Source organism: Crassostrea angulata, chromosome 10 (assembly GCF_025612915.1).
Source record: "Crassostrea angulata isolate pt1a10 chromosome 10, ASM2561291v2, whole genome shotgun sequence".
NCBI classification, from domain to species: Eukaryota; Metazoa; Mollusca; class Bivalvia; order Ostreida; family Ostreidae; genus Magallana; species Magallana angulata.
Genome location: NC_069120.1, coordinates 12771546 through 12798374, shown reverse-complemented (window position 1 = coordinate 12798374; position 26829 = coordinate 12771546). Strand labels below are relative to the sequence as shown.

Here is a 26829-nt window from a genome sequence, read left to right as displayed (position 1 = left end):
TGTACATCCTTAAATAATGTAGATTCAAAAAATTGTAACTCCCGGACAATTGATGGGCACCAAGAGGGGTTCAAAATTTAAACATTTTAAAAAACATAAAGGAAAAGTTTAAAAATTTTCTTCTCAAGAACTACAATGTTTTAGTTTGTGGAATTTATATGCATGCATCCTTCGCTTATGTAGATTCCTAATTGGTAAAATCGTGACCCCCGGACCAATACTGGGGCCCCAAGATAGAAATATAAAGGTAACATGTTAAAAAATCTTCTTCTCGAGAACTACAATGCTTCAATTTGTGAGATTACTATCATGCATACAACCTTGGATAATGAAGGTTCGACAGTTTTAAAATAGTGACCCCTGGACTAATACTAGGCACCCAAGATGGGTTTAAAGTTAAATGTAGAAGTACCGGTATATATGGAAAATGTTTAAAAATCTTCTTTTCGAGAACTACAATGCATCAATTTGTCAGATAACTACGTAAGCACCCTCAAATAGTGTAGATTCGAAATTATAAAAGCCGTGACCTCAATCTAATACTGGGGCCCCAAGAGCTGTTCAAAGTTTAGCATAGAAATATAGAGGGAAAATGTTGAAAAATCTTTTTCTAGGGAACTATAATGCTTCAGCTTGTGAGATAACTATGCAAGCATCCTTAAATAATGTAGATTCCAAATAATTAAAACTTTAGCACTGGACTAATACTGTGGCCCCAAGAGGGGTTCAAAGTTTAACATAGAAAGATATATTGAAAAGGTTTTTAAAAAGTTTTTCGCGAGAACTATAATGCTACAGTTTGTGAGATTACTATGCAAGGATCCTCAATTGTGTAAACTCTAATGTAGTGAAACCAAGAGTTATCTTTCTTGATGTTCTGTACAGTCTGAGAGTTATTCCTCTTGAAGTGGAACTCTGCTACGTTCAGTTTTTCTGGTTGTGTACGTGCGGTCCCACCGCAGTGCTACACATTTTCATTCCTATGTTACTATTTATGTTGTTCAAGCCAACCATAAACCTCGGACCATAACTGGGTCCCCAGAAAGGGGTTCAATGTTTAAAATAGAAAAAGCATATGCTACGAAATGTAATGTTACAAGGAACTGCTGTTCAGGTGAGCGATGTGGCCCATGGGCCTCTTTTTTAAAAGCTTTAGCAGCACATTGTATTTAAGCTTTAGATCAGTCACACCATGCACCCATTTTTGTTTAACATAAGCTATACACTTGGTTTTTTTTTCACCTTCCTATCAAGTACATTGTACAAAGATAACATGCTAATGATGCTATGATGATTGACCTTTTTTTTTTGCCTTTATTGGTACAGGTCAGTGATTTTCCTTATTTTACTGATTGTGTTGTCTTTTTCAGCCGAACTGATCCTTACGTCCTCCAGGAACAGCTCATCAAGGACGGGGCCTACTATATAGTAACACCAGAAGGCACTGTCACTTGGGATGAAGAATGAGAATCCGGGGTAAATTTTTCAAATGCCTTTACCAGTTACTGTATTAATTTAAATCATATCTGTCTTATTTACTTTTGTGTCTCTCACGTTAGTCTTGCTTGGGCTAAATTTAAAATAGGAATACATGACAAAGAGTAATTACAAATATTATCAATGCAATATTTAAACAGATTTCTTCAACAGTATAAGTTATAATCAAATTTTTAAATTGAAACTTAATTTACTGGTCTTTCATTAAGAAATCTTTACAAATTTAATAATTTTACTAGTTTAAATGTATGTCTGTAGCTCTCGTAAACTTGTTGACAATAACAAAAGTAATTTAAACCAGAACTCCTTACCCTGTTCTTTCTATTGTTAGAAGTTTTTAATCCTTTTATATTTGGGGTTTTTTTTCAGGATGTGAAAGCTGTAGGAGTGATGTTGTGTTATAAATGAGAAAGAACTGTGTTTCAGATCCATATGTTCAATAAACTTTAAAACATTTTTTTAATTGGTTTTTATTTATAAATATTTTAAAACATGGTAAATAAGTTATGGAGAAGAATTTTGGATTGGTCCTCCTGTTGTCAGAAGATCTTTGATACTCTTCGCTTTATTCGACTTCTCAATGAAGTTTCTGAAGAAGAAAAAATAACCCAACATTTATGTTTTTACAGCATTGCATATCACTTCCACCTCAATACAAGGAAAATTTGATAACATGTTATAGGCATCCTTTTCACTTCAAAACACGAAAAAAGCAGCAATTAATGCACATATGTATTTATAGTTCCATGACATAAAATAATGGGACAAGTGATATTAATCCTCAATTACTTTAACTAACCTGACTTTCTCCGTTCTTTCCTCCGTTTACTAGGGTCAAACGTCTCGTATATGTTTTCATCATCTGCAGAGATAAAATAAAAATACTAGTACTAAGGCGTGTAAAAATATGTCAATAACTTGTATAAGTATATAATACCGCGCTTAACGGATTGTTTTATTAATTTTACATTAAAAAATAATTTATATAGCTAAATTGGCTAGAAATGCCAATAGAAAAAAAAATTGATCACTCCTCCATTACATACACCATCCCAATGTTAATCCCTAGAATTTTTTTTTCAAATTTTTGTGGTGGTATAAATACAGCGCTGATAAGGTATAAATGTACATTTATATTGTGTAATAGTTGTATGAAAGCTACATTACTTTAGAACCTTCCCTTTTTATGTCTTTCCAAATTCCACAACAACGACATTGGCTAAACCACTTTGTCCCCTAGCAAATTTTGCCCTCTCCCCCGTACAATGTATGAAAGTCATACCCTCATTCTTCACGGCATGCTGTACAAGGTCACTTTCGCTGCCGGTCATCAATCGCCCGGGGGAGGACGCAACCTTTTGTAGGTCAATCTTGTCCAGCTGAAGTTCTGTTACAGAACGAATCTTTTTCTTCAACCTCTTGCTTTTTTTCTTCGAGATTTTTTCACTACAGATATGAATTGAAATTTGGTTTGTGAATATTTATAACTGAAGAAATAAAAGTTGACATAAAACGGATTAATTTGTGTTGTTCAAAACTTACGATTGTACTTCGCTGTAATCGTGGATATTGCATTCAGACAACGTTTGTCGAAATGCATAGTCCTCATAAGCACTGTCACTGTATTTGGTCAAATACCCGTATTCGCCCTCGGAAAGGCACTCGACCTCTTCCTCTATCCATTTGTGTCGTCTTGGAAAAATGAAGTAATTTGATGGGAATTGCAATTTGTCTTCCAATCTCAGAGAAATGTCACTTCTGAGAGGAAGCAGAAGACAGAACTTTAAGCGCGCGCTTATTCCCGATTCCCTACGGTCTTCCCGGTGAGGCAAAGGGGAGAGAACCAAAACGGAGTCCGTCACAATATTCTCTATTTCAATTTCACAATCATTGGGCAGTAAGCAAGTTTCTGTGTTGGATGTCGGAATAAAATCCACCGTCAGTGGCACATTGACAGACTTAGACAACACTACATTAATGTCGAACCCCGATTCCTCGCCAGGACTGGGTAACTGAATAAAATCCGCCTCAAGGTCCAATGGTAACTGCAGTTTCTGTCTTGTCTCATCCTCGAGAACTTTTTCACATAGTATAACCTGACACTTCTCGTAGGATTTTTTTCCAAGTTTAATATTCACTGTAGAAACATTAAAATTCTTAAAAACAAGTACATCTCCTGCTTTTAAAGAGAAATGCTCTGGTACATCGGAAGCAATATCTTCCATCATTTTAATTGACACTTCTTTTTTCAAGTCAAGTGACACTAGCTCGGATAATGACTTAAATCGCCTTAAAGACTTCCTCAACCTGCCTTTTACTCTGTCACTGACTAAGAATTTATCACCAGAAATACTGCACAACATTTTCTCAATTTTATCAATTCTATGTACAAGAATTTCCATACCCGCTGACAAGTATCCTTTGAACTTTTCATGCAGTTGGTCACAATAACCAACTTGGGCTACTACAGGAAAGTCCTGTTCGAATTCTTCCACGAATTCCTTTAGCACTAATTCGGGTTTGATAGGTTCACCGTATTCAACACTTTTCTCCTCCTCTGGAATCTTGAAAAAAAGATTCGAATCTAGCGCGATCTTCCATCTGACGTCAGTGTCGTCTGCTGGGGAGGCAAGTAGAAACAAGTCTGGGCGCTGCATGTAAATAATTCCTTTAAATGTTAACGGAAGACCAGTGATACGGGATAACGCAGCATCTTTGTTTTGGACATTATCGTACACTGGTAAATGACGCGTAAATTCATCAACAATCTGTTGGCTACCGTCGTTGACGACAGCGAATTTCTTATTTTCATTTGAAAGTCGAAGAACTCTTTCCACCGCTCCCAAAGAAATAATTTCCTGTAGGGTGTAGGATATAGGATCGTGTACGATTGTAAAGTTTCCTTGAGATGATAGTGGCAGCAAATGATGCGTTCCTGCAGAATCTTTACACTCCAAACACAAGCACATGTCATTCAAAGAACGCGTTTTGCGAATGAAATTCAAAACACAACCACTTTGTAATGCACTACCACTTTGTGTAATCACTTCCGTATTTGCCCTAAAAACTGTCGGACAGTCAGTCAATAAGTCTGCCACTGTTTTGTAGACTTTAGGCTCCGTTGAGTTGTAGTCCTGTACTACGTGGAATTTGAAACTGTTGTCTACGGGCACTCTCACCTCTCTCCTCGACCCTGCGTCCGCATCATAGAATCGGAGGCCCACACTTTCCACAGCCAGGGTCCTCAGCACCAGGGAATCACCGGCAGAAAACGGGGCCCCATTGAGTCCATGTCCTCCCACGACTTTACTGATTTTTGGAAGTTTAAACGTCTCCACAAATTCTTGTAACAAAATAGCCTCCGACGACATTGTTCGTTCATCGGAGGCCGCCATTTTTGTTTTTAGTTTGACGTTTACCTGGGGCGATAAACGTACACCTGGAATGTGTAACACAGCCAACCCTTGTCGTATTGCAACAAGGTCAATAGCTTATCTCTTTATTTTTGTTTTCTCTCTCTGATTAACGGTAGCAAACATATAGGAAATTAAGGATATAAAAAATGAATTTAAGTTGAATTTAACTGTTGAAAGATTTAATTGAATTCTTTATCCAGACCACAATGATATTTTACAATTTCTGCACTTGAGCTGGGCAATAAATCATACACGATTTACAAATGCGAACATGTCCATGCTTCAAATTATAGCATTACCTTCGTTTGATGCTCAGCAATTTGAAAAGAGAAACAATGTCTTGTAAAACAGCAAAGAAGGGTAGGGGTACCATTGCATGGGTTTTAGAGCAGCTGCTTGTAATATATGAACGGTCGACAAATCAATGTAGTCTCTATTGATCTGCAGGCATGTTCAGGAAGCTATCTTAGGACCAAGGTGCGTCCTAAGTACATCTTAGGATACGTCTTAGTATTAAGTCTGTTTCTCTAAGCTCTCCTAAATTTAGGGAACGCCATAACTTTTTCCTAACTTTAGGACATCACTTACCTTGTTCTAAGACCATTCTTAGGCTATATAATAACGTTTTGGGGCATACTGGGGCTGTTGTGAAGCTTTTTCCTAAGACCGATAGAATAAAGCAATATTTCCTACAGTTTCAGCATTTCTAACAAACATCTAATTCCTAATCCTGGAGGAGGGGGGGGGGGGGGGCACAACCATTTATTCTATATTGTACGTTCATTTTATCAATATAAATTGGAGAGGGACCCTGCCCCTCCCCCTAACTTCCCTGTTGCTACATCCTTATTATTCACTTTTTTTTAATATATACAATGTACACTAAGTAAGTTACATTCATTGTTTTGATTACCTTTGGATAAGATTATTCAAATCTCCTTGGTTAAAAAGTAAAACATCGGATTATGTAAGCCATGCGTGATCATTTCGCATTTTTCTTACTTCATTCTGAAAAAATAATCTTTGAAAAAAGTCGTAATGTTGAATAAACTGTGTTTATGAATTTTCTTGATATATTACAACTTATTTCTTATTTACCATCGTGTATTCTATATATAACAGATTGGTTGTGTTTCTACATGTAATTCTATGAAAAGCGCATGTTTATGTATAACATATACTTGAATGACAAGATTATCAAATGTTAATTTACACTCAAAGAATGGACATTTGCTTGTAAGCCAATTATGCCCTGATACATATTTTTATTGAAAAAAGCAGTAATTTGGATATCTAGGGTGCTGTTTAATTTTGATTTTTTTTTAATTTTTTTTTAATTTTCTTTTATTATCATTTTTTTTTATTAAGTAAATATAAACGTTAAAATTACTAGTTTTAGGCCTATTGTGTTACATGTAACTACCGCCACGTACAATTTTCCTTGGCAACATGTTTGATGATTTATCTCTGCACAAGTCTCTCACATTCGATTTTTATGATTAAATGTGAAAAATAAGAATGGTTGTAGAAGGTTAGAATATCCTAACTTAAGAAGTTCCTAAGTTACCGTCGAGCTACATCTTAAAAGACGTGTTCTAAGTTGATCTTAGGATGTCCTAACTTTTTTAAGTCATATTTTAGGAACACACTTAGGTCATATCTTAAGAAACTTTGGTGAACATGCCTGCAGTTTACCAACAGTCGTGGGATACTTTTTGTTTACACGTTTCAATATTTTGTTTACCATTTTTTTTTTCGAAATATTGGCTATTTTAACAAAAACACTTATTTTCATTTGTCGCATTTGCGATTTTTATTTTGATTGGGACCAATGTCTAAAGTTGGCATTTAATATTGGCTAGACCACACGAATTATTTAAGAGTTATCTTGCTTGTTGTGGGAACGTGTAAGTGGTTCATCCAAGGTGATGTGTGTGTTATATCGTAAAACATCTCAAATGTCTCGTTATTGGTGTTGTCTCTTGCCCAAGGTCATAAAGAAGTATTAACCAGCAAAGTTGCGTATTTCTATGAATCTATATACTCACTTATCTACAATTAAGCATAAAGTGAACAAATGATGTAGGCGACGGAATGATGAAAGGTTAGCTATCTGGAAAATTGGTGTCTATCCGTAGAGTCCGTGCAGTCTGTGCTCTCGATGAAGCGATCAACTTTCATTGCCTCACTAAATATACCATAGGTTTTTTAAAAAACTTAGTCACTTTATATACATGTAGCAATGAAACTTATCAAAAGCCGAAATCCTTATGCTAGTGATTTATGTGCTATGCAATATCACGAATATCCTTTGTTTTTGTCGTTTCGTTTTTATAATTTATGTATACATTCTTATTAGTTTATTGAATCCTGAAGTATCTATATATGTGGCAGTCGATATACGTCCAGAAAAGATACTGTCTGTTTTCTGTATAGACACCGCCGTACAGCATAAATACCGTAAAACAGGAAATGGCCAAGAGGCAATGCAACAAGCAGCACGGCTAGACAGTATGCTAATGTAGTGCCTGGAACGGTTCAGTCTAAAACTGGGTAAATATAAGGTTTGTTCTGGTGATTAGTTCCCCCGGCCGCCTAATGTACGTACCGCAGAAAATATGATATAGAATACTCCAATTAAACGCTGGCATTGACAATGATGTAAATGGCGTTGACACCATGCGTTATTGCGTTTACGACAACTCCTGCATGACTCGCTTGGAATATGAAATTAAACTAAGGGTTCCTCTACATCTTTTTGGACAGTACGTCACAACATTGATTTGAAATGTTTTTGTAGTTCAACGGATGAAACGCCAGACTACTTAAACAGGACTCTTGAGTTCGAATGCGGCAGGAACTCTGTTTAAATGGATTACAATATTGTTTTTAGTCGTATTTATTTCCCAAAATTGCAACATCTACTAAAGTCTTTTTCATATGCGTTAAAATGTAAGCTTGTAATATATTTTATTTTAGATTAAACCAACTACAAGTACATTCTTCGCCGGAAACCTCCATTAAAAATCAAAGCGCCCACTGTGGTTTTTCAATAAATTGGTTTCCAATTATGGTTTGGGACTATGTCGTACGCAAAATGGTATTTTTGTATTTCTGATACTAGCATACTACTAAAGTCTTTTTCATATGCAGGCACGTAGCAAGGGGAAGGGGGGGGGGGGCAGGCCCAGCCACTTTTTCTCGCAGCAAATATTTTTTTTAAATATACATAATATATAAAATCGAATTACATACCCCCCTTCCACTTTTTTGGAAGCATGTATTAAATTGAAGTGAAATATGGAAATCAACACAGTGGAATTGAAGCTAAGGGAACGCTACGCAAATCTCCATCCCCCAAACCCCCTGGATTAGGATTTTTATGATTTTGGAAAATTTCATTTTTTTAATTTTGCTTGTCAAGATTTTTTGGATGAGGCTTCCCCCTCCCTCCCACTTTCCAAAACCATGCTACGTGCCTGCGATGCATGCATGCATACACTGTATGTTCTCAACTCTATATTAATTTTTCGTTTTGGTCGTCACTTTTTCGGTCCCTGATTCTCTCTAAGCGAGCTTTCATACAACATAGAAATTACCCGTATATAAGTGACCTGTTCGCAATTTCTCAAGCATGCAATTTTGACATATCAATTTCATTTCTTTGCTGGCTTTTTAAATACATGTATTGTTATCAAATCTCTTTTCTTTCTTGTTTCTTTTTATTTGGTATTTTTTTTCTTCATTGGTTAGAAGAAAGGACGCGTTGAAAGGCTTTGCAAATAAGCCTGTAGTTGTTATTTACTTTGGAATTTACATTTGAAATTTACAAGTCAAACCTTGGCTTATCAGTTACACTGGATGTCGTTAAATGTAACATTTTGAACATTAGAAAATAATGAATTCGAGTTGTAACTAGAACTGTGAGTATATATATATATATATATATATATATATATATATATATATATATATATATATATATATATATATATATATATATATATATATATATATATATATATATATATATATATATATATATATATATATATATCCAAAGTCTCTTTTTCAATGAATAATAAAAAACTTTTAAAACACTGTTTCAAAATATTTCGACCGTGTTACCGGTCTTCATCAGTCGGTGTTTATTGTCTATAGCAACACAACGTAGAACATATACTATGACGTCACAATATGAATACAGTCTGGCAAGTGACGTCATACAACAATATTGCGCCAAGAACATATGAAATAAAGGTGAGAATCTATAGAAAGCACAGTGATAGCCGTAATTAGTACATAAACAAGTAATAAATGAAAAATGTATAGATAACGGGACATAAAATAAAGGAAATGTCTATACAAACCAGTAATAATGTAGTCTAAAGACAATAATGTTCCCTTTTGTTTATACCAAAAGGTATATAAGTATTTAATTTTTTCTTCCACAAATTTTCTCTGAATTTTCTGTAAGTTTCATCTTTGTACAATTTTTCGATACCTATTACAGAATAATCCTCAACTGTGTGTTCGTCAGTATAAAAATGCATTGCTACAGGGTCGACGACTAATTACGGCTATCACTGTGCTTTCTATAGATTCTCACCTATAGACAATAAACACCGACTGATGAAGACCGGTAACACGGTCGAAATATTTTGAAACAGTGTTTTAAAAGTTTTTTATTATATATATATATATATATATATATATATATATATATATATATATATATATATATATATATATATATATATATATAAACAATAATTTTCAGCACCAGATGATGACAATAGAACATGCCGAAAAAAAACAATACACCATAAAGACTTTGTGAAGCAGATGACCACTTCCCTGTTCGGTTGGTATGAATACGAGTCGCTTACCTGAACTACGATAAATCACGTGGGTGATCTTACTCCAAAAGAAAGTTTATAACCCCGAATTTATTTCTTTTAGAGAAACAGGTAGTAAAGACATTCATATTCCAACTTCTGACAATTGTACACGGCAACTCAAGATGCCCTCACGTCTTACCAGCTGTATCTGTAAGCTATTTAGGGGAATCGTTTCCGTTGAAATGAATATTACTTTGTATATTACGATTGCAATCTTTAAAATATTTAAAAAATAATATATAGTTAATGAAAAATTCAAAACACTAAGAATTCTAAAGAGTCAAACATGTTAACTCGTTCACATTAACCATGGGTGGATATATTCTATGCTCTCAATGGAGATGATATTTTACAGAAGTTGTATGATTTTGGAGATAGTTGTTTGTTAAAAGAAAATAACGCCTTTTGGAAAGATGTTTTGATTGCTCGGACCTGTTTTATGAAATTTTTTACTTACTCTCCGCGTTTTAAAACAAATTTGATTACATTCCAGTGTGGTATAACTCTAATATAAAAGTGGATAACAAACCAGTTTTTATTAAATCCTGGTATGAAAATGGAATATAGGTTGTGCAAGATTTTTTTTGTAATGATTGTAATCTTTTAAACTTTGGAGTCCTTAAAAACACATACAATCTAACTGAAAGTTGTGTGATGCAATACAATGCAATACAATAGCATCGTTACAGCTATTTCAAAATATTTGAAATCATTGTTAATGGATAGGTTCCCTTTCAAAAGACTTCCTAATCCATATGTACCTTTATTTATTTTTTTAACCTCTCATATCTTCTGAAAAATGTTCAAAAATCCAACCTCAACCAGCAAGTGGGAGGCAGAGCTTATGCCATATGGAGTAGACACAATATCAGTGCAAGATGTTTTTAAAATTTGTTATAAAACCACTAGTGATTCTTCTGCCCAGTGGTTACAATTTCGAATTTTGCATAGAATTGTTCCTGTTGGAAAATCCCTTAAGAAAATTGACATTAAAACTTCTGATTGTTGTGGTTTTTGTATGGAAAATGTTGAAACAATAATACATGTTTACATTTCTTGTGATAAAGTACAAACACTCTGGAGTGATTTAAGTCTTCATATATACAGAAAGACCACTGAAAGAGTTGGTTTTAATGTTTCGAATTTTATTCTTTGTGAGCTACCATTGTCAAACAATAACAGGGTTATAAACTTCATAATCTTATATGTTAAACAATATATTTTTATATCCTTAATGCAAAATAAAATGCCAAATTTTCTTGGATTACTCAGTCAATTAAGAAAAAAATATATAGAAAAATATGCTGCTATCCAAAATCTGCGCAATTTTAAAAAAATGTGGCTTACATGGAAAAAGATTTTAGATTAGTTTATGATAATATGATTATTATTATTCGTATTATTATTAATTTTGTTTTTTGTTGTTTTATTTTTTGTTTTGTTTTGTTTTGTTTTGGGGGGTTTTTTTGGTGTTTTTTGGGGTTTTTTTTTTTTTTTTTTGGAAACAAAGTAACCATTTACCACGAATATTGAAAAATGTATGTAAATATACTTGAGTGTGAGTGAGTATGCATGTGTATAAAATTTATAAAAACTGAATTTATTAATGTCAACATTAGTATGTATGGAACAAAAACAATAAATTATTTTAAAAAAAATAGAATTCTAAAGGGTCAGACTTTTAAAATTTTGAATATCTATCATACAAAAGAGTTTTTAGTGAAGTAATTTATGATCATATGATAATAGTTTTAACACCTTTTTCGAAATGTGTTTTGCATTCAAGTACTTTCTTATTCCGCGTGATACCTATAATTGTCGTAATCGTAATATACACTGTTATATTATTTTTCATCGGAAATGATCCCCTTAAATATATATGCTAATGATAAATTTCATTATTAAAGTTGATAATGAAAATATTAATCTTTATATCATGGACCTCACCGGGTCCTGCTATGATGATCAACATCTAGCAAAACCAATACTTGCCTATGATTTATTACATGTATACAATGCAATTGGATATGACTTCAATTTCGATTGATTTTGTTATAAATGTCTATACAAACGACATATAAAATAAAATGCACGTATAAAAAAGAATAATAATATACACTGGTATTGCATGGAATCCCTGATTTGCACGAAATGTACAAGACTATATCACGAGATTAGACAGGATTAGATGTCGTCTGTTGTCTGCATGAACACCGTCGAAGAGCATATATCCCGAAAAACAGAAAATGGCCAAGAGGCAATGCAACAAGCAGCACGGCTAGACAGTATGCTAATGTGGTACCTGGAACGGTCCAGTCTAACACTGGGTAAATATAAGGTTTGTTCTGATGATTAGTTCCCCCGGCTGCGTAATATACCGCAGTAAATACGACATAGGTTACTCCGAATAAAATTCCGTGGAGAAAATGGTAGAATCGGACAGGAACGGATGTTACGCTAGCGTTGACAATGACGTAAATAGCGTTGACACCATGCGTAAATATGTCTATGACAGTCACTGAACCACCTGGAAGACAAAATGCGGAAAAAAATAAAATTGAAATTTTTTTTTAGTTTCTTTGGTCTTCTTACCACGATCCATTCTTGGAAGTTTGGCTTAGGATTTTGGTTCTCGATGATGGCCAGACAATTGTTAACATGTAAATTTAGTTAAATTAGTGGAACAAAATAAATTATAAATAGAAATAATTTTACAAAAAAAAAGTTATCTGAATTGTAAAATACGTGTACATGTATTTCGTGTTAATGTTTTTCTTTTGCACGACCCCTTACCATTATATACCAGCCCCCAGAACGTGAGGGTGACAACAACAGCAGAAGAGTTAGCGATGTTGAAGATGACCCAGTTGGCTTTCAAGTACCAAGTCATTTCGTCGGAGATACCTTGTGAAAGAAAAAAAAAACAAGTTCAAGGCGAGGTTCCCTATGAAAAACTCTTTGCTCATCCGTCGCTAAAGGGGAAGGTTATGTATAATCAAAGGAAATAATCAATTCACTTAATTTTTGACTGTTCAAATAAGAAAAATATGTCGGACATTCATTAATTTTGATAATTCTTTAAGGAAAACAGCAAGTTGTAACCACCATTTTTAATGTCCACCCTGCAGAAGTAGATGTAAACTACACAAGCCGCATCCACGAGGGTAGAGACGGTCAGGACGAAGTAGCACCAGTCGGTCAGGAAGATGAACCACTTGACCTGTTGTTCCGGGTCATCCCCCGCCCACTGCCAGCTGTACACCCCAGTAAGTATGATCCAGACCACGTGGTACACGGCCCAAAACAGGCGCCATATCAGGTAGGCTGGGGCACTTCCACAGTGCTGAAATTGACGGAGAATACTAGGTTCATCAACCTACATGTATGTGTAGTCTTGCTGTTAAACAAAGCTTACTTATACCCTCAGGTCTTTGTCTATTGTTTCTTGCATATCAAATTATTCAGGAATGTTTTTTTTATATAAGAAGTATTTTATCTAGTATTGAAGATATAAAAAGAACAAGGGATTACATAACAAAAATGTTCCAAGTGTATTTTAACATTCAGCATCCGATTTAAAAATGACAGAAAATGGTTCAATTTTGAGGATGGCATCAACTTTAATTGTTTATCGATATTACATGTAATTTTATTAAAACAAAACGTTTCAATTGTTTTCGAACTCGGGACATGTGGGTAGACCGAAGCTATATCCATTGCGCTACAGAGATAGGCATCCAAGTTTAGCAACAGTTTCACTATAGGTTGAAATTGTGGCCATGTAGTGTTGTAATGTTATGAAAAGTAAGTCATGGGGTGTCGAGGCCCTTAATGAGCAACTTTTGTTATATAACAACAATTAGCCTCTAATGAACCGTCAAGTTTAAATAATTTAACACAAATAATTCACTGTTGCATGAACACTTTATTTGTCAGCTCTTTAGAAAAGCTTTGTACATGTAGACAATTTATGTTTACAGTACGGTAAAAAAAATGTAAGTAACAAGATGTTAGTGAATATTTCTTATGTACGTAGACTATCTATATCCGTAATTGTAACTGGTCAAGTAGTACTTACACATGTACATATTACTTGTAGATTGGCCAACGGCTACACTGACATTCAAACAGATTAACCTATTACAAAATGACTTAAAAACAAAGTTGTTTTTCACTATGATAGTTAGAACGGACAGAACGGTCCTGACTTACAATAATTTGCATTACATACTTTGTTTAGAACTAGCTTCATTAGATTTTATCATTTATCCAACAAAAAACGATCTCAGAAATATATGTACAAGTTAAAAACATTGTGGTCCAAAAAGCTAAATGAAACTTGCACCCCCCCCCCCCCCCAGAAATGTACATGTTTGCTTGAGGTGTATTTTTCTTTTTTGACATATTTCAATTTTATCAACAATGTATGTATTATGACTAATTTGATGTGTCAGAATGAAAATACACACAGCTGTATACATACACCGGGTGATGACAACCGAACATCTTAAAACAATCGGTGAACAATACAGTAGCAATAATACTTTACAATGAAGATGAATACGAGTCGCTTACCTGAAAGGTGATAAAATCACGCGGTCGATCATAATCTAGGAAAAGGTTTTTCGGCTTGAACTCATCTTTAGTACAGGGCTTTGCAGTTGGTGAGTCCATTGCTCCATACTCTGAGATAAGCCTGATCTGTTTGTTAAAAGTATATCCGGGTCAACAAGAAAACAACAAATTCATGCATGACGGCGGGCGAATAAGTTTGACACGGATACGAAATACCAGTACATGTACGTTCCAGAGACCTGATCAAGCGAGTAAATTAAATTATAATCGCAAAAAATGTTAGGATTTAAATATTTCATAAATCCAGTTTTATATTTAATATAAATGAATTAAGATATATGTTATATTATAAAGTTTGGTCAATACACTTTTGCGGTCGAATAACCAAGCCATAAGAAGATGGGTGAACAAGGCGTGTAAACTGCCCATATGAGGATAGATAAGATACTATAAAATTAAAATATGAACAAATCTCATAATTTCTTTCTAAATTATTAAAAAACAATGTATATTTACCATAACATCGATTTATAACCTTTAAAAATGTTAAATATTTAGAGTAGGTTGATTTAAACTGGCGTATGCGTGTCAAAACCTCCAAATAGTGTCATTTTTAGAACTTCAATGCCTTTTCTTTTATAGAGTGGGTCTGAGCTCCATATTTTTGTGATAGTCTATATGAGGTTTAAAGGAAATCAAACCGATTTCAATCAACAAAAACATGGAGAGATGACCCACTATACTTTAAAAATGTCATTTTGTATCCCAACAATTGAACGTTTTAGAGAAATACTACAAGTCCGCAAATTCGTGGTTGAAGTTGCATTTAGCATTTAACAATGAAGTTTGTTGTGACTGAAATGGCTCAGTGGTAAGAGCACCAGACATTAGGTAACTTTATAGAGCTAGGGTTTTAGGTTGTGGGTTCGATACCACCAAAACTTTAGATTTTATTTTTTTTCTTATCGTTTGTTAAAATATTCAAAAATGAATATAGTTAGAAATCGTGCTTTTGTAAACTTGTAATATAACATCATATAGTATATTTGGTTGGAAAAAAATTAATTTTAAATTGTTTTTACGACAAAACCAAATGGGAATTTGCCCTATCTTGTTCCCCCATCTTCAAATTTAAGTTATCCAATAGTAGTATATCATTTGTCATTAGCTGCTCCGATATGTTTCTGTTGGAAACTACCAACAATATTTCTGACGTCGACACCATGGGCACCTGAGGTAATATATTTTTTAAGTAATAAAAATCTTGTTAGGTAGAGGATATATATTTAATTAGAACCAAGGCCTTGGACTTTCAGTAGGATGTAAATATCGATTTCTTGCGTCAAAACAAGTTAAAATGACGCTGGTTTCAAGCGAAATAAAATGTTTCACGCGAAATATACACCGATTGCGTAGCTTTTGCTCAAAAGCCAGACAAATCTTGTTGATTTCAAAGAGCCATTACTGAGTGGCCAGCAATGAAATAGACAGGCCTACGTCACATTGCCGATTGACACAACTACCCAAAGTCCAAGCTCTTGTTAAAATGGTTTTATTACAGAAAAAAAATATAAATCGCCAATTGTCTGTGGTCGACACTATGTGTAAGTACGACATGAGATGATGTAGACAGATCACATATCAACATACTATTTTATGTACTGACCTCGATGTATCAGGATAATTGTTGTATATAAATAAATAAAAAAAACTACTGATATCAATTGACATGGGTAAAAAGGAAGAGTCAAACTCAAGCTTATGTCCTTGCAGGTGAATCTTCTTTAAAAAGACTGAACATTAGCCAATGATGGATTTTTAGATTTATTTCATATAAGAATAATACCGGTATAATAATATATATATGATTAATACATAGAAAAAATATATATGAATTTGCATCAAAATAACACATTTTTAACAGTGTGACCATCCATTCCCAAGTAAGACACAAACACTCTCTTTTATCACCAGTTGTTCCTTGACGAGGTATCACAGATGGATTTCTTACAGAACACGTGCTACACAAAACAGAACGCACGTGTCGTACAGAACAGAACATGTCATACAAAAACACGCATCATACGGAACGGAATCTGTGTTACAAAGAACAGAACGCACGTGTCACATAGAACACACGTGAAGCACCGTGGATTTCGGTTGCTATTATTTTGTTTTGACTATATAGTATTGCAAATAACAAACATTTATATATGTTTTCATATGAAAAAAGGTATTAACAATTCAGAAAAATTACAAAGTGAATATGACACATAACAACAATACAGAGGATACAATGACCGGAAGTGGGTCTAACCACATCGAACGGTAGAGGAAGGGCCGAGTGTCATTTGGAACTAATTCTTACGTATGAGAACTCTACACTGGGTGTTTACGTAACATGTTACCTCTATATTTGAAATCATTATATCAATGAAAATGGATTTAGATTTACAATTTGGGGAAAAAAAGAACAAAAATAATATATGTACGTGTTTCATTTGTCGAAATACGAGCTTCATTGTAAAAATCAATCAATTTTGGCACACGAAGTTAACAGAATTCATACATATCCAAGAAAATGTTAATGAGGCTGATAAATATATGTCATTTGAGTTATTTATAAATCGATAATGCCACATAAACTTAGAAAATATAAATATATTTCTACAAACGAAGCATCGTCCACCTGTTTTTAAACAGACAGAAGGACAATATATTTTATCCTTTACCCATATTTAACAATGATTAGAGATCATTTCTTTCCTGTTTATCTTTGATAATCAAGTGCTTCGCACTTCTTTGTAAAGCTTTGGTTACAGTCCCTGATAATAAACGCAACCGTTATATTTATAACATGAAGGGAACATTCTTTTTGGAGGATTTGCTTTTGTCCCTGAAATACGAAATGATCGGGTTCTTGATTCCAATTGTCTCTAGATCGGCGTCTTTGAGGGAGGAGAATTTTTTGCCTGTTAGTCCTTTTCTCTGTAAGTGGTTCACTATTTTGTCCTCCACCCCCATATGACGGAAGAAAGTAATAATTTCCTCTGTGTTGAAAGACGATAAGTTTCCATCCTTTGGGATCGTTATTTCATTTTCAGGAATAAACCTCGAGACAGCTGGAAATAAAGACATGCATGTTTTTATTACAACAGGTATGCTTGTTTATGAAACAATGAATACAGATCTAAATCAAAACTCGTCTCGGTGTTTTGGAATTTCAATATTTGATGAAAGGTGTAAACTATTTCTTCCTTATAAGGGAAATTTGAATGGATTCGTGCCCATATTTTACACTACTGTGTTGACATTGCAATCATCAATAATTTATCTGAAAACTTTCCCATACATCACACTCTCACTTTTATTTTAAAAGTGCATGCCAAAACATCAGACGCTTACGAAAAAAAGGCAAAGGACAAAAGGGGTCAAAACATTTTACATTACCAGATCGAAAGGAAGTTTAGGTTTTGGTCATAGGGACCAACACATTTTTCTCCTTTTTTCAATCATTAATAAACAACAAAATGAATTTACATTTAACTTTTATACATATAACAGTATTCAATTTATGTATCATCATCCGGACTAAAATTTACTGAACTGTATTTGTTTATAAGAATCTTTGCTCATTGCTGCATAAATTTTATGAAATTTATGTGTGAACTGTAACTTGCTCATTGCTGCATACATTTTGTGAAATTTATGTGTGAACTGTGATTATGTACTTTCCACTGTTTAGATGTCAAATAAACTATAATTATTATAATTACTAGTTTTACACATTATAACTCATATTCAGATCCCACAAAAATATTAAGTGGATAGTATGTGCAATCCAAATACAAATGTATGTTTCCTACAGGTCTCTGTAAGATGAACTTCTAAGTTATATGTCGTGCATTTGAATGTTGATGATAAGAGCTAAAGGTGTCGTGTTCTAACAAATGCTGAAAAGTGTACAAAATGTAGTTGGGAAAGGGAAAGAATGTGTCGAGTCTAGTAAAGATCGCTTACTATTGCTTGGTGGTCTGCTTGTTCGAATTCGGGGAGGAATCTTGTCCGTTCGTGGCGGATCTTTGGGGAGCGGGGGTGGGTGTTCTATTTTTGGAACTGGAGGTAAACCTCGACTGTAACCAGAAACATTAACATAAGTACATTCATAAAATCATTTCTTGATTAGTTTTTACAGCATGTCGATGGACAATCAGCGCATCTTTTCATTATGTATACTCGTAAGCAAGTAGGTGTTCAGCTTTTCGCTATCTCTTTCAACAAAAACACCAACTCAAGTGTGACCAAAAATTATGGTAATTTAGGGGAAACTTGTCAAAAAGGTACACAAAATTTTGTTCAGGCGTTACTATTTAAAAAATAAACAGCCTGGGTCCACGTCTTTGCGGTATGTCCTTGGGGCTCTGACAGTTATGTGTTGTCAGTGGTGTGATCAATACCACAACTGTTTATTTTTTACAGTTTTTGTCATTGAAAAGACGCGAGAACGTTAGTGTAATTTTTAAAATAGCAGGTAAAGTGGGCATTAATTAAAGGAGCACCTTAATTACGCAACACAATGAGGAATTGGTGTGGGAGACATGCCTGTGGCATTCAATGAATATCTCTCCCACCTTGTCTTCTTAACAGCTAACTGAGGATAAACAATGAATTTATTAAAACTTACTCAATTCAAGGTGCCCAAAATTGCCTAGGCAATTTACTACATGTATGTCTACATCGTCCACAAGATAAACAATCAAAGAGTTGTTAAAACATGGAATTTTGATTATCACCCATCGCTGACCGAATAGAGTGGATATTCATTTGCCGCAATGACATGAAATAATGACTTTAAGTTAATCATCACCTGAAGTATTCCAAAAGTACTAAATAAATCTCAAGACAATGAAAAGGAATATAATACTACGACAATGTTCTCTACTTTTAAATATTTCAGTCCAGTCGATTGTAATTGGATTAATTTCAAAAGGTGGCTTTACGACTTAAGAAATTAAGTGGGTGTCTAGCATATGACCACTTTTTTGGCAAGGGGCGTGTGAAATGGGGAAATCTAATGGAGCATTGTCAATATCAAACAAAAAAACACTGACATGCATCTTTACAAACATTACATTTTAAGATTTTAGGCTGCCAAAAATGATGGGGCTGTTTTTATTAAACAATGCTAAATTTTAGATACTCTTATATAATTGGAACGGTGTGTCTTTCGCTCTCCATAAACCACCAAATTCAGCATGAGTCGACATGGGCTGGAAAAGATGACAAAACGATAGGCCTTTTTTATCGTGTGTTATTCGGATCAGATGACTAGATTCCGTCAAGATGTTAGACTGATTATATCCGAAATAAAAGCGGGTGTAAAGTTAGTCGGCGGGGAACAGCTTTTTTCTCGGGTGTAGGTGACATTCAATCGTTCCCAACGCTGGGTAAACACCAGTTAACCAGTGCATTAGTTTGATGGATCGGCATTTTTTCCCCAACTGCTTAGGATAAATATTGGCGTTTCAACGTACGGTCAGACGCAATATTTGCATGTGTGTTGGAAACTATAAATAATCCATTACTGCTATTAAAGATAAAAACCTGTCTGGCGAGATTTTATGTTTATATCCCCCACTGCTTCGTTGATTTTCAATTATGTGAGAGGGAAATGGACGTCTTGGTTGAATTATAAAAGTAGAAAACTGGGTGTTTACCAAACAACATAAATTTTACCAACTCAAAAGAAATCTTATTTTTTTTAAATTGCATACAAATTGACAAGACACATAACTGATCAAAATATGAAGTAAGAATCATGTTTCTCATGATACATTGATATAATAATACATTTTCTTTGTTTATATAAAATAAGTTTTATGGAATTCAAACATTTAAAATTTCTTGTCTGCTTGATGCTCCCAAAATAAAAAGACAAAGCACACCTGACAATGCGCGTGCTGGAAGACTTACCTGGTGAGGTTTTGGGTGGACGATGTGGTGGAGCTCTCGCTCTGTTTGTCCGTCTCTGTGTCCGAGTGTCCGTTGGTCATGTTCCCGTTTAAGTGCCCGTTCATATGGGGTCCACTCTTGTCAAACTCTGCCATTTTACCAATTACCTGTCCTTATATACAACACGGACTTGCCGTATTGTGTGTGTGATGAAATTTTGTTCAACCTGAATTCATGCCCAAGCATGCGTGAAAGCAGTCAATCAGGCCTGAAAACCATTCAAGAAATGAGGTCATTTTTTCTATAGGCTGAGAGGCCTTTGTGTTTGGCTTTACTCCTCTTCATGACGTTTAATGACACACAAATTTGCGAAGGCGGGTATCCCCTTAGTCATTTAGAAACGGGAGCCACAGGGGTTAACGTTTTATATAAACAAAAGAGTTCACCAAGTAAAATGGAAGTAATATATCGATTTATTCGGTAAACAACAATGAAAACATGAGTAATACTTTTTTTTAATGCTGAGAATACTATTATTGTTGGTAAATATTTTGGCAATGGTAAAAATACATGCATATAACAATGTAGTGTCATTGTATTAAGTTAATAACTATTTTTAGGATAACGAACCATTTCTCCCCACCCCAACCCCAACCCCATCAAGATAAATCATTGTCCTTCGTTAGATGCTGTTACATACACGTTGAATAAAATGAATAATTTCAATCTTTCAATTTTCTTATCTTTTCCATATTTTTACTGTTTTATCTAAATAGAGAAAACTTAACAATGTATACATTTTATATCAATGACAATCTATAGTAGTAGTACAATTGTCTTGTATATTGGTTGTATGTACACCGAGATAATCATTGATTACACACCTATTTTATTACTCTTATAAATTTTATGAATTTTATATACATTTGCATAAAATATTAAATGCAAAAAAGAAAATCACGCATGGATTTATATCATATATAACTTGAAATGACTTTTTGACTTGATGGGTTGGGGTGTAATGTTAAATGCTTTCTCTCTTTTTCTATATTGGATCTTAAATTTAACATGCCATTTCGTAAAAAAGAAAAGAAAACAACAAAGAACTGGCTTACTTACAAAGACTTATTATTCTGACAATGTATGACCAAACATACAAGAACCTTGTTCAAACCCACGGACACAAAGCTCTATACAGATACGCCTGTTCTAGCCCAAGCAATGTATAACTCGCATGTATAGAAAACGTCATGAAATCAGTGCAATTTTTCATAATAACCTACAATACTTTATTCTTCTTTAAAAAATTTCTAAAGAAACTAATGAAGGATTCAAAACGCAAAATACAACTTTGTTTAGATTATCTGGTTTGTTCAGAAAATTGCCAGAGGGCACTTTGCAGATCAGCTGAAGTTTATCCGATGATTTCTGTTATAAATCCTGACAATCTGACAAAATGAATGTAAAGAATTATCAACTTTAGAAGTTTACGGATTTTAGCTAGTAAAGAATTATCAACTTTAGAAGTTTACGGATTTTAGCCTGTAATTGCTATTTACTTTGTTAACACTTGCAGTTATGCCTGGATTTGAAGGGCAAGGGTATTTTTGGTCCTTTGCTATGCAAGTTCGTCTAAAGAAATATATTATCTGTTGTGAACGCACTCACAGATTTGTGGGGACCAGAGTCTTGTCTTGTGGTCTTAGATATATACGCTTATTGGTTACATACTGTTGACAATAATACTCAACGATGCTTACAAAGAAAGAGCAGCGGATAATTGTACATGTACTCAATCTGTCTATACAAGTAAATGTACATTACATATAGATTACCTGAGTAGTCATGTTGACATCCTAGGATATTTCAGTTAAAATATGTCTTTGAAACTACAAAAAAAGTATTTTTCGAAATGGAAGACTGCTTGACCATTATGGAGCAAACCTTAACCTAAATGGAATGTATAAGAAAATGATTTTCATTTTTCAGTATTTTATTCAAATATGCAAGCTTTTATTAGACGAGTATTAAGCTTATTCAAATGGGCGTCATCTTTAGATATTATGAAGACAGGAGAAACGGGTTTTGATTTCTTTTCAAAACTGGTTGCAAATTCCATATGCATTTTTAAAAGTATGCATCGTTTACAAAGAAGATGTCTATAACCAGACGTGTTATATGCCCATTATGTTGTTAACATAAACTCCATATGAATATAGAGCTACATGTAGATTGTATTAGTGTAGACATGTATGCTTCTCACGCACTCTTATTGCTATATGTATACATTAAAGGATATTGATATACAGAATACTGGATTGAGTACATGTAATAATGAATATTGATTTAACAAGGGTCTTATACACATTTATGAAAATAGGAAGAATGTATTTCTACATACATAAACATAAATATTTAAATATTCAATTTGGTTAATTTAAAGCTTATTAATTCACAGAGAAATTGCAGTCTGCTACCACTCATCGAGAATCTGCCTTTAGCAAATGTCTCTTTTGAATATGATGATTAGTAATGTAAACACCAGACACTGTGTCAATATCACATGTATACCCCGGACATTTCCTATTCCTGGGGTAACCTGCAGTTTATAACATGAAACTAGTTCGCCCCTTATTTGACCTGTCCCTGAAATGGAGTATGATGGGGTTTTTGATTTGTAAGTCTTCTAGAGTACTGTCCTTAAGTTTCGCGAATTTCCTTCCGTCCAGCTCTTTGCGTTGAAGTCTCTGAACTATTTCTTCGTTAATTCTCATGTATCTGAAAAACGCGGCCATTTCGTCCACACTGAAGCCCTGTAAATTGCCGTCCTTTGGAATCACAAGAGGAGTTGGATCTACTGTAAACGAATGTAAAGACAAGATCAGCAAGAACTTAACTTTGAGCGTGTTTATCTATGTAAATAACTTGTTTACATACATATTTTGTCTTTAGCATATTAAGTAAATATTCTTATTAAACGTTAGTGTCAATGTCTCCAAACCCAAACCATTATCTAATTCAACCGAAAAACTGTCTGTTTTCACCATAATAGTGCCCTGTAAAATCATGAAATGGACTTACCGAACATAGGGGCCCTAGCCGGGACCGTAGGGGTTGCCAGCGGAGCTCTGTGGATGAAAAAACAAATTCTTTCAATCAGTAAACTGGATGTACACAATGTATACAGTATTTTTAGAAAAATACATGATTTTCAAATGAAAGTATACAAGATTTGTTAATAAAAATATAATCTATTTTAGAATCATACATAAAAGATTTTAAAATTAACTTCACTTCTTTTTTTTAGATGACGCCCATTCTTATTGAAATTTATTGAAAAATTAAACAAGATCTTCAAATAAGGTTACTAAAATACACAATATTTTCAAATCCAAATCATTGATATACAACGTTTTAGGATTAATTATTTCACAGATTACGACAACTCATTGATTTTTCTAGAACGAGTTAGGACAGATGAAACTAATCTACTCCAGTGGCTGTGGAGTGTAGACCTACCCATAGCTAAGGCTGACGTACGTATTCATCCCGTTTTGAGGACCTATGACCTCGTAACTACGGGTCCTGTTTTTGGAGATTCTGGAAGCTGCTGAACTAGTAGGAGAGGCGCGGATTTTGTGCAGATGTTTCAACCTTTCGGCCTCATCCTTAAAAAGAGGCTGGTTGAGTTGCTCGGCGGGTTTACTTCCTGTGTTGTCTTCGTCGTCATCTATTTTGTATTTTTTCATACGCTCGTTCAGACTTTCGCCATCATGGAATCCATTTCTGACCGGTTCCTGGTTTTGTGACGTCGCCATTTCACATTCTCAAGAAATTAACTCATCCAAATAAGAAAACATATATCAACAACGCACGATTATGATAACATAATTTCAGGCTTATATGATTTCCAAAAGCACAGGATTCGAAATTTTCTGATCATAAATCCCTCAATCGACTGATGTATTCGCACGGTGTTTCTCGCAGAAAAAAGTCAATAATGACCGATATTTCGCTTTTAAACTTCTAGTTTACTAGTACAAACACGTCCGCCTCACAAAACCCATTTAAATCCACCAATTCCCAGTATAATTCTACGATTATGTGGCGTTTTAAACTCTCTGTGCATTATGGCCACGGTGTATTCATACATATATAGAATCCCAATGGTTTCTCTTCTATGTACATCTTTCTATTGTGTCTTTTACAAAACTTTGAAAAAAGAGGCCAAGTCGCACTTCTTTCAATGAACCAGGACACGACTGGCTGCACAGATAGATTGGCCCTATATCATTCATCCATCTACTGAATAGATGTGATGTAAACACAAACACTTGCTCGACCCTATCTATGTCGATTTGACAACAGGTTGGTGTCACATAGCCCTTGTATTGTGGAGACAATTTGAAGACCCACTGATCTAGAAATCTATGGCTCTGAAATTCGATATTTTTAGGCATTTAAATTTCCCAATTACCAATCAGTGTGGAATGCCAATCCAATCACTTTAATAATGAGGAAGATGAACTGTTACACAGATATCAATTACTTAATCACGTACGGTTTTCCCAATATGCCTCTTCTTTTTTATAAACAAAGACATACCACAACTCAAAAGTACAGACAAAAGAACAACTGAATTCAATGATTAGCTACCTAATATTCAGGAAATTACACATTTCTGGTACTATAAAGTATTCATTTGGTAGCTAGCCAGCTATTAGGTCACCTACACCCACCTTCGGTGTTTTAAGCCCCCTACCCTTCTCTCCCCAATTCTTTGCCTTTCTTAATTTGTAAACATGATTTAAAACGAGTTAAAATAATTTGATGTAACAGACAAAATATGTTTGCTCTCTCCGTTGTTTTACAAGAATATTCGACGGCACTTGACCACTTGACTTAAGTTTTAGTTTTTTTTTACGTACTAATATGTGTTTCGAAGGGAAAAATGACGGTTTGAGGACCAACCGTTTTACACTAGTTGTTTGCATCGGGTACAATTCATCACAAAATCTGTTTGTATCATGAATAATATGCATTTTCTCAGCCTCTGAAAAGCATCATGCGTGACCAGGGGTCCAGAGCCAGATTTTCTTTCATTCAGTGGTTTGCCTTTGATTATTTTCTTTGCTTTCATTGAGAGTTGTGATTCATATATTCGCGTCCCTGAGAGAGGAGAAATGTAATTTTGAAATCTGCTGGGTGGGTGAAAATACAAAATTTACAACCTGACAAAATAAATTTGTATTCACACCCACCCAGTAAATTCAAAATTTACAACATGACAGATATCTTAAACTCGGTACGATGACTACTAAAGACGTGTATTAAAAATATTGAATATATGCAATAAATGCATTTTTTTTAGCTGTATTTCATTAATAAAACAAATAGATAAACCTCATATCCCACATATAAAAGGTTTTCTGCGAAAGTACCGATACCATCTGGTATTTTATCGTGTCAACAACTACACCTTAATGAGTGGGGCAACGCTCCAAGAGAGGTATAGTGTCTTTTCCCATTATTACTCGTGTTTGAACGGAAATCATCTGTTACTAAATATAGATACAGGTATTTAGGTACTGATTTTATAATGGTGTCTGTAACTACTGATTTGTCATATAATATCATAAATGCATTGAGATTGAATATATGGAACTCCGTGTATAAAACCAGCTTATATTCTGAACACTGCTAACGCTATGAATATAAAATAGATTACATGTACATGTATAATGTAATTGAACAGATCTGTTTATATTGGGTATGCTCATACTCAGAATAAAACAAGAGAATGTGAAGAAAAAAATCCAGTAGATAAGATACATGTAATTTAAACTGTGTATTCTTTCAATGCTAAAAGTGAAATTAAAGAAAATATTTTCTATACGGTGGAATCGATTCAGCGACCGCAAAATCAAACACTTACGCGTTACCATTTGACCTCCTATGTACAACACTTTTGGGGTGTCTTATCAATATATATGGCAATATAAATAATTGCTTTGAAAAGTCCCTTATTGAAATATTTGCATGATTTTCAGCACGAGGACCACACTGTTCAACCAGATTCAATTCAATATAAACGTGTACTTTAATGGCTGTAGGACAAACTTTTAATCATATTTCTTTGGTTTACAGTGGTTCAAGTAGTCAAATATCCTTCCTTTTATTGCATACTAACTTTTTTTCTATATATCCCTAACAAAACCTGAAGATTTTAATGATGTCGTGTTAGATAATAATAACTTCTTTAACATGGTAATTGTGTGATTTCCGTTTCTTTGAATATATTTTCACTAAATAATGTCTAATAAAATAATGATAACTGCCTGTATTATACCTAGCTTTTCTTTATGTGCATGAATAGTGTACGACAATGATAATTGCAGTTTGAGATCAGGACCAAGTGCAGTTCTTATTGTGTGTCACCAAATTATATTTCATTCAAAATGCATTTCAGTCACGAAAATTAACACTAT

At 34.1% G+C, this 26829-nt stretch overlaps 4 protein-coding genes and 1 long non-coding RNA gene across 6 annotated transcripts; 1 reads left to right on the top strand and 4 right to left on the bottom strand.

Annotated features, from left to right (window-relative positions):
* Positions 1-1364: 1364 nt before the first annotated feature.
* LOC128167714 (uncharacterized) lies at positions 1365-1953 on the top strand. Its single transcript, XR_008241254.1, has 2 exons — positions 1365-1476; positions 1867-1953. It is a non-coding gene; the product is annotated as an uncharacterized LOC128167714 (long non-coding RNA).
* On the bottom strand, positions 1897-4960 carry LOC128167713 (uncharacterized). The gene is made up of 4 exons (XM_052833589.1): positions 3040-4960; positions 2780-2943; positions 2297-2359; positions 1897-2086 (listed from the first exon to the last, which is right to left on the bottom strand). The coding sequence occupies exons 1-4, from the start codon at positions 4890-4892 to the stop codon at positions 2037-2039; spliced, it is 2130 nt and encodes a 709-aa protein (XP_052689549.1). The 5' UTR covers positions 4893-4960; the 3' UTR covers positions 1897-2036.
* Positions 4961-10906: 5946 nt separating this feature from the next.
* Positions 10907-14571, bottom strand: LOC128166560 (protein rolling stone-like). The gene is made up of 4 exons (XM_052831816.1): positions 14390-14571; positions 12920-13157; positions 12608-12718; positions 10907-12341 (listed from the first exon to the last, which is right to left on the bottom strand). Exons 1-4 carry the CDS (start codon positions 14486-14488, stop codon positions 11989-11991), a joined length of 801 nt encoding a protein of 266 aa, XP_052687776.1. The 5' UTR covers positions 14489-14571; the 3' UTR covers positions 10907-11988.
* A 1629-nt stretch (positions 14572-16200) lies between these two features.
* Positions 16201-20597, bottom strand: LOC128166368 (uncharacterized). The gene is made up of 3 exons (XM_052831479.1): positions 20363-20597; positions 18410-18522; positions 16201-17511 (listed from the first exon to the last, which is right to left on the bottom strand). The coding sequence occupies exons 1-3, from the start codon at positions 20494-20496 to the stop codon at positions 17240-17242; spliced, it is 519 nt and encodes a 172-aa protein (XP_052687439.1). The 5' UTR covers positions 20497-20597; the 3' UTR covers positions 16201-17239.
* A 1719-nt stretch (positions 20598-22316) lies between these two features.
* On the bottom strand, positions 22317-24781 carry LOC128166367 (uncharacterized). Of its 2 annotated transcripts, none has more exons than XM_052831478.1 (3): positions 23861-24781; positions 23423-23469; positions 22317-23195 (listed from the first exon to the last, which is right to left on the bottom strand). In XM_052831478.1, exons 1-3 carry the CDS (start codon positions 24157-24159, stop codon positions 22948-22950), a joined length of 594 nt encoding a protein of 197 aa, XP_052687438.1. In that variant the 5' UTR covers positions 24160-24781; the 3' UTR covers positions 22317-22947. The 2 variants fall into 2 exon arrangements, with proteins under 2 accessions (XP_052687438.1, XP_052687437.1); XM_052831477.1 differs by having other exon boundaries at positions 22317-23198; positions 23861-24766.
* Positions 24782-26829: the final 2048 nt, after the last annotated feature.

Bases quoted from the DNA above. Each gene is read 5' to 3' on its own strand.
- LOC128167713 (XM_052833589.1), bottom strand. From the start codon at position 4,892: ATGGCGGCCTCCGATGAACGAACAATGTCGTCGGAGGCTATTTTGTTA. The intron at 2,944-3,039 runs GTAAGTTTTGAA...TCATATCTGTAG, and splicing joins GATTACAGCGAAGTACAATC to TGAAAAAATCTCGAAGAAAA. The intron at 2,087-2,296 runs GTTAGTTAAAGT...TTTCTTCTTCAG, and splicing joins GAAAGAACGGAGAAAGTCAG to AAACTTCATTGAGAAGTCGA.
- LOC128166560 (XM_052831816.1), bottom strand. From the start codon at position 14,488: ATGGACTCACCAACTGCAAAGCCCTGTACTAAAGATGAGTTCAAGCCG. The intron at 13,158-14,389 runs GTAAGCGACTCG...CGTCAATTTCAG, and splicing joins GTGATTTTATCACCTTTCAG to CACTGTGGAAGTGCCCCAGC. The intron at 12,719-12,919 runs GTGGTTACAACT...TTCTTTCACAAG, and splicing joins CAGGGTGGACATTAAAAATG to GTATCTCCGACGAAATGACT.
- LOC128166368 (XM_052831479.1), bottom strand. From the start codon at position 20,496: ATGGCAGAGTTTGACAAGAGTGGACCCCATATGAACGGGCACTTAAAC. The intron at 18,523-20,362 runs GTAAGTCTTCCA...TTCTGGTTACAG, and splicing joins TCCACCCAAAACCTCACCAG to TCGAGGTTTACCTCCAGTTC. The intron at 17,512-18,409 runs GTAAGCGATCTT...CTTTATTTCCAG, and splicing joins AAGCAGACCACCAAGCAATA to CTGTCTCGAGGTTTATTCCT.
- LOC128166367 (XM_052831477.1), bottom strand. From the start codon at position 24,159: ATGGCGACGTCACAAAACCAGGAACCGGTCAGAAATGGATTCCATGAT. The intron at 23,470-23,860 runs GTAGGTCTACAC...TTTCATCCACAG, and splicing joins TACGTCAGCCTTAGCTATGG to AGCTCCGCTGGCAACCCCTA. The intron at 23,199-23,422 runs GTAAGTCCATTT...ATTCGTTTACAG, and splicing joins GGCTAGGGCCCCTATGTTCG to TAGATCCAACTCCTCTTGTG.